This window comes from Postia placenta, assembly GCF_002117355.1.
Source record: "Postia placenta MAD-698-R-SB12 unplaced genomic scaffold POSPLAscaffold_10, whole genome shotgun sequence".
Classification (NCBI taxonomy): domain Eukaryota; kingdom Fungi; phylum Basidiomycota; class Agaricomycetes; order Polyporales; family Adustoporiaceae; genus Rhodonia; species Rhodonia placenta.
In genome coordinates, this window is record NW_020169841.1 from 1,871,622 (window position 1) to 1,890,399 (window position 18,778).

General features: G+C 58.4%; 7 protein-coding genes across 7 annotated transcripts; 2 read left to right on the forward strand and 5 right to left on the reverse strand.

The window, feature by feature from the left end:
- Positions 1–22: 22 nt before the first annotated feature.
- Positions 23–2,582, reverse strand: POSPLADRAFT_1183281 (hypothetical protein; the record flags this gene model as incomplete). The annotated part of the gene is made up of 2 exons (XM_024488989.1): positions 23–2,039; positions 2,369–2,582. The coding sequence occupies 2 exons, from the start codon at positions 2,580–2,582 to the stop codon at positions 262–264; spliced, it is 1,992 nt and encodes a 663-aa protein (XP_024337545.1). The 3' UTR covers positions 23–261.
- A 1,823-nt stretch (positions 2,583–4,405) lies between these two features.
- Positions 4,406–7,007, forward strand: POSPLADRAFT_1048119 (hypothetical protein; the record flags this gene model as incomplete). Its single annotated transcript, XM_024479444.1, has 4 exons — positions 4,406–5,654; positions 5,718–6,202; positions 6,261–6,479; positions 6,525–7,007. 4 exons carry the CDS (start codon positions 4,406–4,408, stop codon positions 7,005–7,007), a joined length of 2,436 nt encoding a protein of 811 aa, XP_024337546.1.
- A 308-nt stretch (positions 7,008–7,315) lies between these two features.
- Positions 7,316–10,425, forward strand: POSPLADRAFT_1066851 (hypothetical protein; the record flags this gene model as incomplete). Its single annotated transcript, XM_024482115.1, has 9 exons — positions 7,316–7,465; positions 7,774–8,401; positions 8,453–8,542; positions 8,595–8,748; positions 8,799–9,081; positions 9,135–9,281; positions 9,321–9,791; positions 9,856–10,179; positions 10,231–10,425. The coding sequence occupies 9 exons, from the start codon at positions 7,316–7,318 to the stop codon at positions 10,363–10,365; spliced, it is 2,382 nt and encodes a 793-aa protein (XP_024337547.1). The 3' UTR covers positions 10,366–10,425.
- A 75-nt stretch (positions 10,426–10,500) lies between these two features.
- Positions 10,501–11,399, reverse strand: POSPLADRAFT_1147738 (hypothetical protein; the record flags this gene model as incomplete). The annotated part of the gene is made up of 4 exons (XM_024486096.1): positions 10,501–10,617; positions 10,672–10,711; positions 10,766–10,882; positions 10,948–11,399. 4 exons carry the CDS (start codon positions 11,397–11,399, stop codon positions 10,501–10,503), a joined length of 726 nt encoding a protein of 241 aa, XP_024337548.1.
- Positions 11,400–11,573: 174 nt separating this feature from the next.
- POSPLADRAFT_1147858 (hypothetical protein) lies at positions 11,574–12,164 on the reverse strand (the record flags this gene model as incomplete). The annotated part of the gene is made up of 1 exon (XM_024486106.1): positions 11,574–12,164. A coding segment is annotated over one exon (591 nt), but the record flags the coding sequence as incomplete, so codon positions are not given.
- Positions 12,165–14,332: 2,168 nt separating this feature from the next.
- Positions 14,333–15,558, reverse strand: POSPLADRAFT_1040709 (hypothetical protein). Its single transcript, XM_024477788.1, has 4 exons — positions 15,357–15,558; positions 15,008–15,294; positions 14,781–14,948; positions 14,333–14,555 (listed from the first exon to the last, which is right to left on the reverse strand). Exons 1-3 carry the CDS (start codon positions 15,427–15,429, stop codon positions 14,781–14,783), a joined length of 528 nt encoding a protein of 175 aa, XP_024337550.1. The 5' UTR covers positions 15,430–15,558; the 3' UTR covers positions 14,333–14,555.
- A 543-nt stretch (positions 15,559–16,101) lies between these two features.
- On the reverse strand, positions 16,102–17,866 carry POSPLADRAFT_1148083 (hypothetical protein; the record flags this gene model as incomplete). The annotated part of the gene is made up of 7 exons (XM_024486137.1): positions 16,102–16,555; positions 16,711–16,823; positions 16,882–16,938; positions 16,996–17,073; positions 17,132–17,257; positions 17,407–17,451; positions 17,783–17,866. 7 exons carry the CDS (start codon positions 17,864–17,866, stop codon positions 16,102–16,104), a joined length of 957 nt encoding a protein of 318 aa, XP_024337551.1.
- Positions 17,867–18,778: the final 912 nt, after the last annotated feature.

Here is an 18,778-nt window from a genome sequence, read left to right on the forward strand (position 1 = left end):
CTCAGCGCATCACATTACTATCTGTGCTATGACCCAACTACCTTGGAGATGACTGACTACTAGTAGATTCCACACCAGTACTCGTCAGTACTCGTAATTATAATCGCCTCTACGGCGTCGATATTATAGTCGTTCCGAAGAACATAGTGTAGAATACTATTGAGCGATCGTATCGTACTTTTCTATATGTGGAGTGGTGGGCTGTCCTAATAAGTAATCGAGCCGATTATAATGTGACGGCGGAGCCCATCGCACTGCGTGTTATTTGGGAGAGGGCTTCTTAGCACGAGTCCGCTCGCGCGTGAGCAGAGCTTTCTTCGCCTCTGCAATCTCAATAGATACTTCCTTAGCCGGAGCAAGAACCAGCGTGGGACGCGAGGCAAGGATTGCCCTGCGCAGGATCCGCTCAAGCGGTGTCACTGCAAACGTTTTGTCCGCGGGCGTGTCTACCACCTCGGCAAGCTGGAGGACAGAGGGCATGTCGTGTTGTTCGGAAACCCGAATGTGTCCTTGGAACTCATGCAGGTCCATTTTCTGCTCAGGGTCACCGCTCTGCACAGCAGGCATGCCGGGGGACGGAGAATCACTCTGTGCCTCCTTTGCCGAGAGTTGCTGTGGAGGAGGCACGTAGTCGAGGCTGAGGCGCGGCTCCGTCCCAATACTGAGAATCTCAATCCACAGGGGCGCATCCACCTCGACGCGTTGGCCCACGGGGTAGCCCGCCATGCCGAGGAAGCGGTACGCCCAGAACGCGGCGGGGTCGTCTGAAGCAGAGAGCGCGGGGAGCGCCCGCTGCACGCGCCTAGCGAGCTCGGCGATGATGATGCGGTACGTGCTAAGCGGCGGCGGGAGGGCGGCGATGTGCATCGTGCGCACGAGCACGAGCGCCGCGGCGTAGTCGTGCGTGCGCATGAGCGTGCCCAGCGCGTACGCGAGCACGGACGGCGTGAGCACAGGCGAGGGTGTGGAAAGGCGCCCACCGGTGCACAGCGAGTGGCACGCGATCATGTCCCCGATGAGTGTGCGGAGGGAGGGTATGCCTGTGAGGCGGCGGTCGGGGTCGCGGAGGCGGAGGCGGCGCGTCGGTGCCCCGAGGCGGTTAGCGCGGAGGAGCGTGGCGAACGTGTATGCGTCGGGCGTGTGCGTGCGTGTGCGGTGCTCGAGGAGGAGGCGATAGATGGCAGCGACCTGCGGGAAGCGGCCACGGGCGACCTCGGAGGCGATGAGCGCGTTGTAGAAGGCGATGTCCGGGATGACGCCATTCGAGTCGAGCTGCTCGAGGAGCCACTGGTAGGTGGAGGTGTCTGCGGGCGAGAGACCGGTGATGTCGCGCAGGATGGAGGTGTACGGGTTGGGCGAGGACGCAAGGGCGAGGACGGGGGGCTGCGGCGTGTGGCCCTTGTGGTACTCGATCCAGCGCTGGGCGGTGAGCGGCGAACGGGCATTAGTGTGGATGCGCACGAGGTCGAGGACGGTCTGGTACGCGAGGACATACTTGGGCCCGTGCGCAGCGAGGAACGCATCGACCATTTTGTCAACGAGGACCGGCTCGGCGCCCAACCCTTCTGCGAACAGCCGGAGGACATCGCACAGGGCGCTCTCGTCAAAGCCCTTCTGCTTGAATTGCTCGTGGAGTGCCTTGAGGATCTCGCGCTCGCCCGGGCTGCGCTGCGCAAGGGCTGTGAGCGCGAGCTGCGTGCGGATGGAGGCGGAGGGGAGGAAGCCGGCGGTGGACATGCGGCGGTAGACCATGGATGCCGCGAGCGCGTAGCCGTTGCGGAGAAAGAGTGTGATGGCGGACTCATAGGCATAGAATTGGTTGGGGTTGCTGACGGAGCGGCGGATTTCATTGTTGAGGAAACGAAGGGCGTCGCCGGGACGCTCTGCCTTGAGGAGCTTGGTGAGATTGTCCATCAGAAAGACAATCCAGGGATTAGTCGCCAGGTTGACCCTGTCCTCGTTCTTCTCGATGCGCTCGGTGCTGGGCTCAGGTTTGCTGAGGAGTGCGCTCGAGGACGATGGGCGAGTGCCCAATGTCGCTATTGTGACATTTGCTCGTGTGAGCCATGTATGAGCGGGTCGCAAAGGCAGTGAGCTCCGTGCCAACGCGGTGCGAGCCGCGCGAGGTGCATGGGCGGGATGGCGGTGAAACGTGATCCAACGTGCTGAAATGTTAGCCTAGACATTAAGTCAAGGCATTGCACAGAAGTCATTATGGTTTTTCGCGTACCAGGTCAAACAAGCAGCCCGTGAAAATAGGGAGACCGAACGATGAGTAAAAGGCGCTACACGACGAGCGGCGATGTTGGCACGACGAGCAAAGTGGGGAGAAGGCGCGTGACGGCGTGTGACACATGCGGGGAGTGACTTGACAAAAGCCCGAAAAGGGCAGTGATGTCACGTCGCGCCTGGTACGACGGCGGGGACAGGCCAGAGGGTTGTCCTCCTGCTCTTGCTTTCCAACTTCCACCATCCTCTACGGCCAGCGCAGCGGGCTGAACTAGCCATTGTAGAGCGCTGTAGCTTAATTCTGGTAGCATCGCATTTCTGCTCGAAATGGACTCGTCTCGCTCGCCCGACATCGAGTCCACCCCGCCGCCCGCCGTCTCTAGTCTCCGTTCCCGCTTCGAACAGCTTGCCGCAGAGACCGCTGCAACTGCAGCTGCAAAGCGGCCATCCAGCACCTATGGCCTTCTCACCCCGGACCCGCCCAGCCCGCGCCCCCGCGCGAGCTCCGGCTTCAGCGACCCAAAACCCGACGCGCAGTCACTCCGCCCCGCGTCCTCTGCCTCTGATCTAAAGGCTTCTGCAAAGAGACCGCCACCGCCGCCACCAGGTCGCTCGTCTCGCGCCCCCTCACCCGCTCCCCGCCAGTCCAGTCCCCTGCTGCGGCCCGTGCCGGTGGCCGATCCATCCTCGTCCCCCTTGATTCACCCTTCTTCCTCTCCTCTAGTCAACGAGGTCTCTCTGCCGTCCATTCCCCGCGCTGTCTCTCCGAGCAAGCAGGCTTCTCTATCTCGCAAGCCGCCGCCCCCTCCACCGCCCCCTGTGCACCATGACACCAAGCCCGAGGTCCCCGCCACCGACGTTTCTTCTCTCATCAGTAAATTCGCGTGAGTGCTCAATTGATTCGTGCCTCGACTGCATGCGGCTTGTTTACAGCATGTCCACGATGCATGTTCTGTCAATCATGACGATCGTGGGGACTCCGGACAATGCGGGGCGTTGTCCGGAGACCCTAGCGACAAACTCAGGCCGGCATATTCCTTCTGTGTAATCAACTTATGGTTACAGCTCGCTTCCCATGGCTTTGACAAGCCGCATAAGCTGGCTTATGCATACAGGTTTCAGCCATACTTACACTGCCAACATCAAGATGTTAGACATAATGCCGGCATAATCTCAGTACCTGTGCTCAGGATAGAACACTATCCCCATTAGAGGCCTCGATGCTCTGGACATGTCGCAACCAATGTCTCGTTGGCTTTGCGCTAGTGCGCAGCACGTTGTGAAATCGTTTGTCAGCATGCAGATGGAAGGATAAATCGAATGCTGACGCAGTGTCATTGCAATTCTCTGTACGGTCTCCCCTTAATAGCAGCTGATCCTGCAGCACTAATGGGCCCTGAACACCGCTGTCGGCGGGTGTCGCGACGAATGTTGTTATGTCCGCATGCTTATTCACAGCCCCATGTCGCGATCGGCCAGCCTAAGGTCGAAGAGCTGACTCCCCGAATGTAGGAACGGATCAACGCCCTTGTCTTCCCCGTCGCTCCCTGCAAAGCCGCCATTGCCTCCGAACCGAGGCCATTCCCACGTCTCCTCCTCTGTCTCCGTGACCTCATCGTCTGTTGTTTTCGTCGAAACAGCCGCCCCGTCAAGAACCCGACGTCCTTCTCCCACGTCAGACGCCGGTTATCTGGCTAGCTCGTCGTCCTTTGCGAGCGCATCATCAGACTCATTGTCCTCACGCGATCCCTTTGGCTCCGATATTTCAGACTTGGAGTCGGACTCATCCGATTCGGAGGGCACCGTCGCTGGCGATCCACCGCCACTACCCTCCCGTAGAAGCGCGCTGAACGGCTACGCACACCAGGAGGTTGCGAGCCCTGATCAAGAACCGTATCTCGATAGCTCTGCGTCGAGCAGCGTGAGTGACGTCAGCGTTGCGCACCTTCCATCTCCTGCTGCGCACCTTGCGCCCTACTCGCGGCCCTTCGTGCCCCCACCACGCCCCCCACCGCGCCATAAGGCCTCTGCAGCATCTAGCACAGCTTCCTCAGCGTCTCCTCCCCCTCCCCTTCCCGCACGCAAAACCACCGCACCCACCGCTGAGGAGCCACCCCGACGAGGACCATTTCGCAGCCTGCACGAGTCCGACATGCATCTACATTCTCATTTACACATGCCACCGGGCTTGAGTGCATCGGTGTCGCCGACGACGGAGCGCAAGACGTTTGGGTCTCACCCTCCGCCACCGACGCGTACCATTGGCCTGGGTGACAGGCTTCCACCTCCGAGACGGAACGCGCCATCTGGTTCGTCAAGCGAGGAAGAGGAAGAGGAGTTGAAGAAGGTCGAACTGCTCCCAGACGCGAGTCGAGCGTCGCGGCGGCCCCCGACCGTCGACTGCTTTAACTACTCCGAATTCAATATCCACGTGCCGGCTTATACGAGCTCTGTTGCGGTGTGTGGACGTACGGTAGCGGTTGCACATACCCACCGTGTAAAGGTATACAACCTAGCGGTGTCGGAGGCGCCGGTGATTGACATAGACACGAATCATATCGGCCTGGAGAAGCTCAATGGATTCAAGGTTACTGCTATGGATTTCCGGACGGCCGAGCACGAAACGGAGCGCGGGGCGTACCTGTGGCTCGGCACGAAGGATGGGATGCTCGTCGAGCTCGACGTCCGCGCAGGGACGGTCACGGGGATCAAGGCGACCGCGCACGCACATACCGTGACGCACATCCTGCGGCACGGGCGCGCCATGGTGACGCTCGACGACACCGGAAAGGTCCTCGTGTTCTCGCCGGATGTAGAGGGTGCAGAGCTGCAGCTGTCACTGGCGTCGCCGCGCGTGGTGCGCATTGCGGAGAAGCAGGAGTTTGCGCGCATACTCGGCGGGCAGCTGTGGACGTCCATGCGTGACTCGGGTGGGGGCGCGAGTACGTCGCGCGGGCCGATTGTGCGCGTGTACGATGTGTTCTCGCCGGGGAGCACGGGACGCTCGCTGCTGCCGACGGAGCACCTTGGCGCGGTGACCGCAGGGACGGTGCTTCCCACGCAGCCGGGGCATGTGTACCTCGCGCACGAGGGTGGGCACGTCAGCGTGTGGGCGCTGGAGACGCATGACGGCGTGCCGCTGTGCGAGGAGGTCGTGAAGGTGTCGACGTCGGACGTGCTGAGCCTCGAGGGCGTGAGCGACCGGCTGTGGGCGGGCGGGCGGAGCGGCGCGGTGTCGGCGTACGATGTGGTCCCGCGGCCGTGGCTTGTGACAAATAGCTGGCAGGCACACACCAAGCTGCCTGCGCTGAAGATCGCGGTAGACCCGTGGAGCATCGAGAAGCTTGGCCGGCTGACGGTGTATAGCATTGGCCGTGACGAGCGGCTGCGTTTCTGGGACGGATTGCTTGGCATGGACTGGGTTGGTGAGTGTCTGGTTGGGGTGTATGTTCGCTTGTGCGCACGAGACTGACATGACTCTATGCTAGACCATGCTCTTATGAAACGCGAGAGCGAATTCAGCTCGTTCCGGAACATCAACGTGCTGGTCGTGTCGTGGAACCTGGATTCTGCGAAGCCGGACGTGCTGACGGGCCCGGAGAACGCGAATTTTTTGCATGAGGCGCTGACAAGCGTGGCGGACCCGGACATCATCGCGTTCGGGTTCCAGGAGCTGATCGACCTCGAGAGCCGCAAGATGGCGGCGAAGACGGTGCTTCTGGGGGGCAAGAAGAAGAACGAGGACGGCGGGATCAGCCAGAAGGTGTCAACGTCGTACAAGAAGTGGTACGATCGGCTCGTGCTCGCTGTGAAGCAGGCAATGCCACCAGACGTGCCATACACGGTAATCCATACAGAGAACTTGGTTGGGCTATTCAGCTGCATCTTTGTGAAGAACACAGAGCGTATCTCGCTCAAGCAGGTCGCGATCACCACGATCAAGCGCGGGATGGGCGGCCGGTACGGGAACAAGGTGCGCTGTGCTAATGTTCGAGAAGTACGGGCGGGCTGTTAATGCGGGGTTGGGACAGGGCGGCATTGTTGCGCGTTTCGTCATTGACGACACGTCGATATGCTTTATTAATTGCCATCTTGCAGCTGGTCAGCACCATGTGCGGCAGCGGAATGCGGACGTTGCGGCGATGCTCGAGGAGAAGTCTGTGTTCCCAGAGTCGGATGCCGTCGAGGAGCCATTGGCGTACGTGAACGGTGGCGATGGATCGATGGTCCTCGATCACGAGATGGTCTTTGTGAGTATTTTCGCATGCGGTAGGGCCATGTCTAATTTCGCGCAGATGAACGGAGACATGAACTACCGGATCGATCAGCGACGCGAGGCCGTGGTTACAGCGGTCAAGGCAGGCGAGCTAGAGAGCCTGCTCGCGCACGACCAGCTGAACAAGGAGATGAAGTTTAACCGCGCGTTCCGGTTACGCTCGTTCGCGGAGGGGCCGATCACGTTCGCGCCGACGTACAAGTATGACCGGCGCTCAAGCGAGTATGATACGTCGGAGAAGGCGCGGGTCCCGGCGTGGTGCGACCGGGTGCTGTGGCGCTCGCGCGAGCCGTCGCGCGTGGAACAGTTGCATTACCAGCGGTACGAGGCGAACGTGTCGGACCACCGGCCGATCTCTGCGGGCTTCAGGATGACGGTCAAGGCGGTACAGCACGAAGCACGGGCACGGATCCGGGCGGACGTGCATGCAGCGTGGAAGGCGCACGAGCAGAATTTGCTGCACGCTGCACAGACGTTCTACGTTGAGCAGGCGATGGTGTAACGGATTGGCGTTCACGTTCAGGAGGAGAATTGACGCGTTGCATGACAAGACATGAACCCGAGATGATAAGGACTCTATGCATGGACAGTGTTACTGCTGTAACCATTTGAAATGTAGCGTACAGATAGACATTTTGTAATACAGCTTCGTCTTGCCAGAGAATTCATGTCCATCCACGTGACCTAATGTTACCGTGACGCAATGCATCTGGATTCTGGAAAAGGCGACGGTATGTAATCCAAGCCAAAGCAGCCACTGCTCATCCCTCTCTCTTTACCTTTACTTAATCCTTTCTCATTCTGCCCGGCATGCCGCCTCGACTGAACAAACGACAGCTGAGGGAACAGGAGGAGCTTCTATCCCTCGAGGCAGCACGAGATCCAGAAGGCAGCAGCGGCGAGGAGAGCGAACCAAAAACTAGCGTTCCTGCGAAACCATCTGGTTCTGCCTTTGCAGCAGTACGCACCGCAATACCTCCAATGTAGGGTGTGTGAACTAAGGGATCGTGCAGCTGATCGTCTCTGCCGATGCTGATACGGAAAGCGATGAAGAGGAGAGCACGCCTCGCGCGTCGAAATCCAAGAAGGCTCGTGAGCATTTCACCTTTTGTTTCCGGTGGTGTATGGGCGCAATCGAGCGTTATGGTGAACTCCCTCCAAGCATGTCTGCGTTCACAACTCGACTCGGTGGTGCACTCTTAAGCCATTGCCCACGCAACACAATGCCCCCTTAGAAACTGTCATGTTCTGACATCGTGTTCGAGCAGAAGAAGAAGAAAAAGAAGCCCGCCGCAACCGCGCCTACGACTCCTGTAACTATTTCGCAGGGGGCGTCGGGCAAAGTCGACCAGGAGCAACCTAGCTCGTCCCCGGGACCATCCAAGCAAGAGAGGAAAGCGTTGAAAAAGCAAAAGCAAAAGGCAAAGGACAACAGGGACGACGTCGACAAGGCCCTCGCGGAGCTCTCGATCAAATATCCTGACCTACGACAGGTCGTCGCGGCAACGAGTGCATCGCCCGCTGAGAGGTCTGCGTCGAGCGCACTCGCAGAGCTCCTCGCCGTGTCCCTACAGCACCTCGACGCCGAGGCAGAGATGCGCAAGTTCTTCGGTTCAAAGGCCATTTCTGCCGCGAAGGCCTCCGGGTCCGGGTCGTCCTCATCATCCCGCCGCACGGCCATGCAGCGCTCGAACCTCACGCGCCCACAGTCGACTTGGTCGCCGGCACAGATGCGCGACGGCCTGTCTGCGCGGGTGTATGCGGACGAGGAGGTACAGGAGATATGTACGCGACATGGATGGCAGCCGCTGCTTGAGGAGCGGGTGTGGACAGTCGAGTATAGCAAGAAGTATCGGGGCGTGACGCTTGCGTTCATGCAGACTGTCATGTCTGGCGGTATGCACTGATCCAATCTAGTGCGGGCCCTGAACCTGACGTGACGTGCAGACCCTGAGGGATTTTGGCAGATATTGAGGCTTCTGCCTTACCACGCTGACACACTCTTACAATTGTCCGAAGTCTATTTCCATCGCGAAGGTAGCTGCGAAGCGCGTACTCCATTCAGCGCATGATTGATAACTCGTCATAGAGCACAGCACAGCAGCCGATCACATCGATCGCGCGTTATTCGCATACGAGCGGGCATTCGTGGGCTCTTTTAATTTCACAAGTGGTGTCAATCGACTCGACTTTGACCGTGTCGAGAATCGGCCGTTTTTTCTTGCGCTGCATCGGCAAGTGAGGTAAGCACTGATCTCGATATTTTTGAAACAGCTGCTTCACCCTTCCGCAGTGACTTGCAACGACGAGGTTGTGTGCGAGCAGCGTTCGAGTTCGCGCGGCTCCTCTATGCGCTTGACCCGTGGACAGATCCGCACGGTGCGTTGCTGCACCTTGATTTCCTCGCACACAAGGCGGGCATGAGCCAGTGGCTGCTGGATGTGTGGGATTTCTTCGCTACGCATGCGAGCAATGAGAAGGCGTACAGCGGCCGCTTGGTCCCAACTGCGTTGCCCGGCTGGGCGTATGCACGGGCATTGGCGCTGTACGTGCGTGAGGAAGAGCACCGCGATAAGGTGAGCGGTTGTTCGCACTATATGCGAAGCACTCGCACTGATACATCCAATAGGATCATGGAGAGAGCACGAAGGCGCTGCAAGACGCGATTATCGCTTTTCCAGCCGTTGTTCCAGTGCTCGCAGACAAAGCAGACATTTCGTTGTCGGCAGACGTGCGAAGGCACTCCGCGTTCCGAATTCATCCTGATGCAAGGCATGTTGCTCTAACGCTATTCCGATTAGCTTGAGCTGATTAGTTATACAGTTCACTGCCAGCTGAATCAGCTGCCGTTCTCCATCTCCTATCCCACCTCTACGCACAGCGCTCATTCTCGCTCTGGAAGGTCCCCCAGCGCACGTCCTGGTTCGCCAGGACCGTTGTCGCAACGCTTGCCGACCTCCCGCCCTCATACGACAACACATCCTCGCCGTACCGCGGCTTCGTTACGCTCTTCAGCAAGCGGGAGCTCACGTACTCCGTGTACCGTCACACGACTGTGCTCGAGGCATCATGCCGCCGGCTGTTTGGCTTCATTCCCCGCGCGGTTACGGATGCGAAGCATCTCGCGTGCGATCCGCTCCCGCCGCCAACGCGCGTGAGCGACTACGATGAGGAGTTCTTCCGCGGGGCGGAAGACGCGCTGAACGTGCGGCCGCGGAGTCGGCGGGCAAACGAGCGGCTGCTAGAACGCTTGCTGCCCGACCCCGTTTTCCGGGGGCAGCTACAGGTGCGTGTCTGCTGTCGATGTCCAGGACGCCTGACAAACACGTATGTTTTGCCGTCGTGAACAGGCATTCTTCCAGGCGCACCCGGACTTCGCTGCGCGCTTCCCGGGTGGGCTAATCCAGTTCGCTCAACTTGCGGGACAGCTCCCGGAGGAGGTGCTGGAAGACTTGATGGTCGCACATATGGAGGGAGGGGACGGCGTTGGTGCGATGGGTGGTATGCCTGGTCAGATGCCCGGAGAGGAAGGGATGCTTGTCGATTTTGGCAATGCTGCGGAGCACGCGAACGCGCCTACGGATGCTGTGCACCATCTTGCCGACCAGGGGCACCACGAACAGGATGATGAAGAGGATGAAGAGGATGACGAAGATGAAGACGTCGATGTGGCAGTAAGCAGTCTACAGCCGAGTATATTTGAAACAATGCTGATCTCGATGCAGCCATTGCCTGTTAGGCTTCTCCGCAACATTGTAAATCGCTTCTGGGGAAGCAACGCTCATGCCGAAGAGTCCAGTGAAGATGAGGACGAAGACATCGCCGGGCAACGCAGGGCTGAGCCTGATGACATAGACTAATCATGGAAATGTAGAAGAGATCATATTTGTATCGGTGTTCCTGTTCGTGTATTCTCTGACGCGAGTGCGCATAATACAAATTGGAATTTAAGTCCTTTGGCCATATACATCGATCAAGGGCATCTGCAATCATTTTTAAACGTCGTAGGCCACCCGTGCGCCAACCCACGGGTACGGATAATTGTGCTGGTAGAAGTTGCGGACGGTGCGGCGGTCGCCCAGCCGAGGTATCGTAGCGTATGACGCTCCAAGCTGGGAAGAGGGGCATGAGCGAAAGCGGAATGCACAAGTGTCAATATGACTCACCACAACCTGGTGTTTTGTGTCGAAAAAGTCCGAGGTATATCTGCATAGAATATATTTAGTGCCGAGTCAGCTGCCAGGGCGCAAATTCACCCACCCAGGGAAGATCGTCGTCCCTGCGAACCCTTCGTGCGTGTCCAAAACCGTCGACGTCCACTCCCAGACGCCGCCGTTCGAGCCCCTCCCGCCGTTCGCTGCGCAGCCAGCCGTCGCCCTGCATCCCGCACACACGGTCAGCGCCCCCGTCTCGCCGACAAAACAAACAGCACCAGTACTCACGGCAGCGAGTGCCAGTTCCGGAAGCCCGTGTTCGCGCCCTCCTCGTAGCCGACCTGGTACGTGTCCAGGAACAGCCGCAGCTCCGCCTCCGTCGGGATGCGCCCGCCCTGCGCGCGCGCGTACGCCGCCAGGTCGTCGTACGCCGTGAGCACCGGCCAGTCCCGCGCCACGTCCATCGGCACCGCGCCGTACAGCGTGCGCACGCGCACGCCGCCGTCGCCGTCGCCATCTTGGTCCTCGACCCAGCTGACAGGGCACGCGACCCGGCCGCGCCCCGCGCCGCGGTAGAACGCGAGGAACTCGCCGTTCGTGACGGGCCGCCACGCCACCGCGAACGCGCTGACGCGCACCGCGCGCGCGGGGCTCTCGTTGTCCCACCCGAACGCGTGCCCCGCGACCGCGCCTTCGTACGTGGGAAGGATGTCGTCCGACTCGGCGTCGTCGTGGCCCATGGGCAGCGTGCAGGCCGCGAAGACCGCGCGGGGGGTCGCGGGCGGCGGGGTCGCGGCCCACTGTGCGGCGAGCGCGGCCCAGGGGGGCGGCGCGAACCCGGGCGGGGGGAGCATGCCGATGTCGGTGCCCTGGATGAGGATGTAGAGCAGTGTCTGTTTGAGGGGGGGGGCGGGTCAGTCAGGGTCAGCGCGGGCTGCGGCCGTTATTCGAAACAGCATGCGCACCTCGATGTGGAACCCGTCGTGCTCGAGCACCATCACGAGCGTACGCGCGAGGCGGCGAGTGAGGACGCGCTCGCCGGCCTCGAGCTCGCGGTAGAGCGCGGCGAGGCGCGCGCGCACGCGGTCGCGGTACGCGAGGACCTCGCCGAGCGCGGGCCAGTCCTCGTCGCGCTGGGGCACCTCCGAGTGCGCGTGGCAGTGCTCGGGGTCGTCGACGTGCGGGTCGATGCCGCGCTCGAAGATGGCGGCGAAGCGCGCGGGGCCGACGGGTTGCTCGTTCAAGGCGGCGCTGAGGAGGAGGTTGAGGAAGGTGGGGAGGTGGCCGAGGTAGAAGAGCGGCTTGTGGCGGAGGTCGATGGGCTGGGCGTGCAGCAGCGCGGGCGGGACCATGCCGAGGGTGATGAGGTCCCAGGCGCGCCAGCCGTCGCGGAAGGCGGAGAGCGCGGGCGCGGAGAAGGGGTGACCGGTTGGGTTGAGGGTGGTGCGGGGCGTCAGGGAGAGCCGGGGGAAGAGCACGGGCGGGCGCTCGAGGACGTGCAGCACGGTGGAAGGTGCGGAGTGGGAGACGACGAGGCGGAGCGCACCATCAGCGAGGAGGTTGAGCGTTGCAGCGGGACTCTCCTGTGAGCAAGTATGTCGGTGGTCAGTCAATGGTGCTCGATGGGTAAGGAGCGCGGAATGGCCTACGATCTCGGTGTCGACATTGATGGTATTGAAATCAACCTCGCCCGGAGCCGCGCCGAGACTGGATAGGTCGCTCTTTGTCCTGTACCAGACGACAGCGTTGCCTTCGTCTTCACCCTTGGCGCATTCCCACTGCGCTGCGCTGACGAGGGACTTGTCCTCGAGGATGTTCGCTGCCTGGGTGAGTAAATAGCCAATGGGCCCCTTACCAGTGCAGAGCAGCACACGGTCGGCGCTGCCCTTGCGGACGGGGAGGGCCTTGAGGAAGATGGCACCCGGCTTGTGGGTTAAGAGGAAGTACACGGGCGCGGCATCTGTAGATGGCGTGGAGGGAGCCGTAGAGAGAGGAGATGCAGGAGTCGAGGACGCGGCAGACGAAGACGAGGAGAACGACATTTTGCAAAGGTTGAAAGCGAGACAAAGCGACTCAGATCACACTGGGCAGCATCCGGAGAGAACACATGCATTTATAGGAGAATAGCGCTACAAACAAGTACATGCAATGGTACAACCGTAATTGTTGAAAGAGCAGGCTAGAATGCACATACCGTGAATGCGACACGGAGGGAATAACGGGATTTGACGTGATATGACGTCCCCGCGCGTCGCTGCCCCCGCTCGCGGAGTGCTCACAGGCCAATCGGACTCTGGCCGTCCAAGTCTGACGTCGCGGTCCAGGACCAGCCGACCGAGCAGCCTCTAGAACCGAGCCTAGCAAGCGCGAGAAGACATCAGAAAAGCTGCGATATCGGAATAGGACAGGAGAGCGGTGACGACAGGGGCAAGGCAGCAACCAGGAGTGGCAGCAATTCGGAATGCGAAGCACGGGGATGCCCAGAGCCGGGTGCGCGATGCGGGTAGAGATGAGCCGCGGGGCCATCATGACATGGGATGCTACGATAGTCGCACAACGTGGGAAGCACAGGCGGAATTCGACCTTGACAAGACCGGAGGATACAATGGAAGGCGACCAAACTTTGTGGGTGTTGAAGTAACGCAGCGCAGAGAACGAATGTAGCATGTAGAAAACGGGAGATGGCCCTTCCAGATATAGGAACCAGCGCAGGAAGGTAAACCGATAGGCAGAGCGTAGAAGTGCACGCGAGATATGGCGGGATCGATACGATAAGCTAGCCAGCATCCAACGACCATCAGCAAGCGCGAAGATGCCAGGGGCGTGCGACAGGGTAGAGTGAAGAAGCCGCATAGCACCATGGAGCAAGACGTGCTGGAGGACTGCGTGAATGTCGGGCGAGGATGGCGTAGTCGCGCAGCGGGCAATTACGGGAAGCGACCAACCATGGCATCCCAAAGGGGATGAGAGGCGATAAGTGGTGTGTCGCCGCCCGTGTCCTCACGGCTGCGACCCATTCTGCGGGACACAACACACCTTCGCCCACTCGTACCAGGCCGCCCGACCACGCTCACGCACCACAGACCTTCCGTCGCTCTCCGCCATCACCCACATGTGTTACGTGAGAATGCCTGACTTGTCCGATGGCTATAAAGCAAAAGAACAACGCGGAATGCACGCAGGTGGGACAAGCAGCGACCAAGGACCTCGAGGTGGAAGTGGTGAACGAAGATGAAGAGAGGAGAAACGACGAGGAGCATTCGTTGCCCAGCATTGGAGGTCCGACGATGGCGTGCTCTTGCGCTACTACATGCCGTCACGTGCTCTCCCCGACGCCCGCTCGCAGGCGCAGCGACATGCTCCTCGGCGATGACGACAGCCAGCTCGCCATTCACCTCAGCCTGTGCGACACCAGGAGCCATCTCACCGGCGCACGCCTGCCACTGGCTCTGTGCGCTTACAAACGGCGCTGCATGCCTTCTCATGATCACCAACGTTAAGACATTGCATTGCCCCCAGATCTTCCGATTAATCGGTTAGTACTCTCGATTTGTGGTCTACGAATAGCAAACCTCGCGTCACAGCAAGGTTATTATATAGCCGTTGTACTCTACACATAGTACTAAGGTTACACGTCCGACACAGTCAGCGAGCGGGGAGTACGAGAACGAGCGCGAGCGAATCAGATAGCAATGCGATACAACAACGACAGATGCGGGTGACGAGCTATGCTACAGGACAAACAGCGAGGTAGGTGGTCGCGATAGATACCAGTAAGTTATCGCGTAAGGACTGGACAGTGGGCTCTGGGCCCATCGGGTGGTGTGCTGAAATACAGAGTGACAGTACAAGGAGCGAGGCAGCATCATGGCTTGCGTTCCTCAGAGCGCGAGGTAAAGCAGGACCCCGGCGAATCCCCTAAGAGCTCTGATCCCGCGCAGACCCCATTTCGGGGGTAGATAAGATAAGATTTGTCACGATCTAAGCGTGGGAACTTCAGGCACATTGCATATTTCGATGTATCTTGGGGGGAACTGTCTACTCACCGATTCTGGGGGTGATCCGTGACAAAATGATCTCGTAAAACGCAAAATACTGCCAAAAGTGGGTCATTTTTAGTGTCATTTTCGGGGTTTTGAGGGATCGGACCTCTGGGGGGACTTTCCGGGGTCCTGGTAAAGCGCGCTCAGGGCGCATACAGAAAGCAGCGCTGCTCCGCCACGTCTGGGAGATGTGATGACGGCGCCATTGCTCTGGTTGGCCGACAGGCCTTCTGGCGCACCCCCAGTCTGGAAACAAACACAGGCAAGTCAGGATCATTCTAGGACAGGTGAGATGTCGTACTCACAGAACTCGATGGCTGTGGGACAAGGACACTCGTGTCCGAGCTAATATCCGAAGGTATCAGGTCTGGTATGTCCGCGTCTCCCACCGCAGGCGTGGTTTCGACAGGGCTATACACAGATGACAGGGAGGGTATGTCTGCTGACGGCACCTCTAGCACGGCGGTAGTCTGCGCTAGCCAGGTGGACTGCAGGGTGGGCGACGCAGCCAAAAGGGTGGACAGTGCATCCAGCGAGCTGGGCGGCTCCTCCACCATGACGAAGTGCATCGGCCACCAGGGGGCGGCGGAAGCTAGTACGCGACCATGTCAGATCAGATCTCCAATGTCAAACCACGACAATCCGATCACTCACCGCAAGGCACCAGGGCAGCTAGGATGGCAGCTGCAGAGAGCGCGGGGAGGAACGCGTTACGGAAAAGGAGCATGTTTGCAGTGTAAGGAACGAAGGCACGAAGGTCAAAGCGCGATATGTACAAGACGCGGGTATGACGAATGGCTAGACGGCTGGTGCTTAAAGAACGAACGGCACGCAGCCTTGTATAAGGTAGGCAAGCGCAAGAGGGACTGTGGTGCGGTGCACGGCCTGTCTCGACGGGAACCGCGCGCAGCATCTTATACTGCTCGCTGTGCATTTCAGTCTACGAGAGAATACCTCGCACACCTTGTATGCAGGAGCCCGAGAAGCCATACCGTGCTGCAGCCTTGGATATCGATGGGGCGATGAGCCAGCCTCTGCCGCTCGGCGGCGAGACAACACTAACGCACGCCCATAAGCGGTCTGCCAGTGCATCTGGGGTTAACGTAAAGGCTATCTTGGACCTGCCTTGTCAGGACGCACCGTTGTACTTGATGGTGCTCGCGGAGTGCAGAAAGTATAATTCTGCTAGGAGAAGCGCGGTGTGGGGAACTTGCCTTTTCTGGCGACAAAGTCAAATCAGATCGTGCTCTATTTTGAATACTCCTTGTGCGTGTATCTCAGACACTCGTTCATTTTCTGCGTTCAATATGACAAACATATGAGCCGATCCTCACATCTCTGCTCGCTCGATGTGTTGCGTGCCGTATCAACTGTGCTCCAATAAGATACACACCCGTTCCTACAGTATCTGTGATGTCTTCAGATGATCAAATCCTGCCATGTACCCGACACGCCGAACAGGATACCTCAAGGCCGTCATCTGGCCGCCAAGATACTTTTCTTGTAACGCCCAATGCTCCAGTGAGCTGGAAGTCTTCTCGACAACGTATTGTTGTATCTGGGGGCAGTCGATCATGTCAACCACTATACCACGAACTGCGGTGCGCCCTACCTCCTCAGGCAGCAGTTTGTATTCGTCCGCCTCGATCCTTTCTGCTTTTCTCACTTCGTATTTTCCAGTATACCAGACAGCTCCGAAAGACAGAGGCTGGAAGAAGAGCTCGACCGTGCGGTTTCTGGGAGCGTGCGGAAGCGGGTCGTCCTGGTATGGTACCTGGACGCTGACTGAAAGCGTGTGCTCCGGTGCGATGAAATAGCCCGTCTCTGGGCACTGATGCCAGATGAACCTATCCCTGCGAACGAAATGCATATCGATGCATCCGCTATGTATGATGCGTCAAGTCTCCGAATGATCTTGCGCTACAGGACAGCGACTCACGTGAGCTGCATGGCACGAGGAGCAGGAGGTCATCAGAGGCATTCCCACAGGCGCTGCATTCTCGAACACATATCGATGCTTACCCGACGGAGGCCAATGATGGTATGGGCCTCAAAAGGCCGGAATAGATCCTTGAAGCAGTCAAAACGTGGGACTCCGCGTTGTAGGTGTGTGAGGAAGACCTGCGTCCCTCCACATAATCAGACAATATCTCATATGGACCGGCCTTTCCACACTGACGTCTGATGCTGATTCCGCCTGTGATTCTGTGGCCCTCGGCGTCGTTGCTGTCATAGCCTATGGACAGCCAGCCTTATCAGTCTGAATCGGGAGGAGTCCTATCCTTAACAATACCTTGTATTTTGCCAATTCGGACGACAGATCGGTCATGCATTCCTTGAGCACGACCTCACTCTCTGCCATAATGAGGTCCTGTCCGCATGCAAGTTTGGCCAATTGAAAGACATGCAAAGATAGACAGACCACGCACCGCAACGTTCGCTCGTTGTTCGCACAACTCGTCATCCATCATTTGCATCTTGTGTATGTACTGGCGAGAACGACGGGCATCCTCCCGTGCGTCTGCGGTTTCCTCACGCAGGGTATCAGACTCTGACTGACAACAGAGACAATTCATGATAGTCGACTTCCGAGTGATATGGGAACACATACCCTCGCGCGAGCGAGGTCTTCCAGTAGCTCAGCTCGTTCAGCCTTGCTTCATAGGTAAGTGACCTGATTCTGGTGGTCGCTGCATGCGCGTACCTTCAGCTGCTGATTCTCGGCGTGAATATCCGCAACAGGCTGCAGCTACATGCGCAGAACACACAGCGTTCCTGTCAGTCTGTTCAACAAACCGTGTGATGTGAATGTACCTTCGCCACTAGATCGTGTAGTTGCTGTCCCAGCTGTTGGCTGGCGAGGCCATCCCGGTCGCGGAGCTCGGATTTGAAGCGTTCGTTCTCCGCCTGTCAATTGGTGCGTGGTGACAATCTATGTTTAGCACGCAGATAGTGAAATTCACCTCTAGAGACCTGCACCTTGCCTCCGATGTATCATGTGTTTGACTCAACATGCTTGTGCGCTCCTGTTGTCGGATACGAATTCAATACAGACTACACTTCAACTTGATTAAACCCACGGTCAGCTGCTGTATGGTGAAGTCTGTCGACAACTGCTGGACTCGAGTAGATCTCAATTCGTTCCCGACTTCTTGCTTCTCCATCTAGGCGTGGAATGGATACCATCTCGCTGGTTAGATTCTCGATCGTGACGTACCAATAACTTTGCAACAGCACCGCGGCTCTCCTCGAGATTCTCCCGCAACTTGTCCACAAACAACTATACCATCTTCATTCTAGCTCGTATGCAACGTAACCGCCAGGGACTGCCTACCTGCGACACATCTAGCTGGTTCTTCGTTGTTTGCATTTCTTGAGCCATCGTATGCTGCGGGCCTCATAGTGAGCCTTGCAGAAGCAAACAAAGACCTTGAATATATTATTACCTCGTGTAAGCTTTTCATGTCGTGTATTGCCGCCATCATTTCAGCCTTCGCTGCTCGACACTCATCCCGACTCGAGTGTTCGCTTTCTCTCTGACATTTTGGTACATCGCCAAATACGAGTCTGTGATACAAACTTCTCACCTCATAGTTTCTGATCTTGGCCCGGAGCTGGGCGATCTCTATTGCTTGTCGTGCAAGAGGGTCTTGTGCACGAACAGATGCAGACAACGTCTCATCGTAGGTGCTTGTCTCGTTGACATGCAAACGCATATTGATCAGATTGTGGAATTGTGGATGCAACTGCTTTCGGCTGGACTACCGCCTTGGAGACGCTGGATATGGGCTAGCGACTCGAAGGTGGGAGGGAAAGCGGGGGCTGCATAGAGCTCTCCTGGACGAGCCCCTTTATCAGTCGACAGCGTGGGCATAGCCGCACACACTGGTCATGGGTCTGTGAGACGCCAAAGCGCGAGGCAAACCAGAAGGATCAACGGCCTCTTCAATGTAGACATTCGTATCACCCAGGCTCCACTTAGCAGGTAGTAGCTGGAAGCCTCTCAAGCCGTCTTACCTAAACTATCAGGAGGTTGTAAGAACGCCTTGGATTGTGTTACTATTGAATCAGAACAC

Bases quoted from the DNA above. Each gene is read 5' to 3' on its own strand.
- POSPLADRAFT_1040709 (XM_024477788.1), bottom strand. From the start codon at position 15,429: ATGCTCCTTTTCCGTAACGCGTTCCTCCCCGCGCTCTCTGCAGCTGCC. The intron at 15,295-15,356 runs GTGAGTGATCGG...GTCGCGTACTAG, and splicing joins AGCTGCCCTGGTGCCTTGCG to CTTCCGCCGCCCCCTGGTGG. The intron at 14,949-15,007 runs GTGAGTACGACA...GTTTGTTTCCAG, and splicing joins TCCCACAGCCATCGAGTTCT to ACTGGGGGTGCGCCAGAAGG.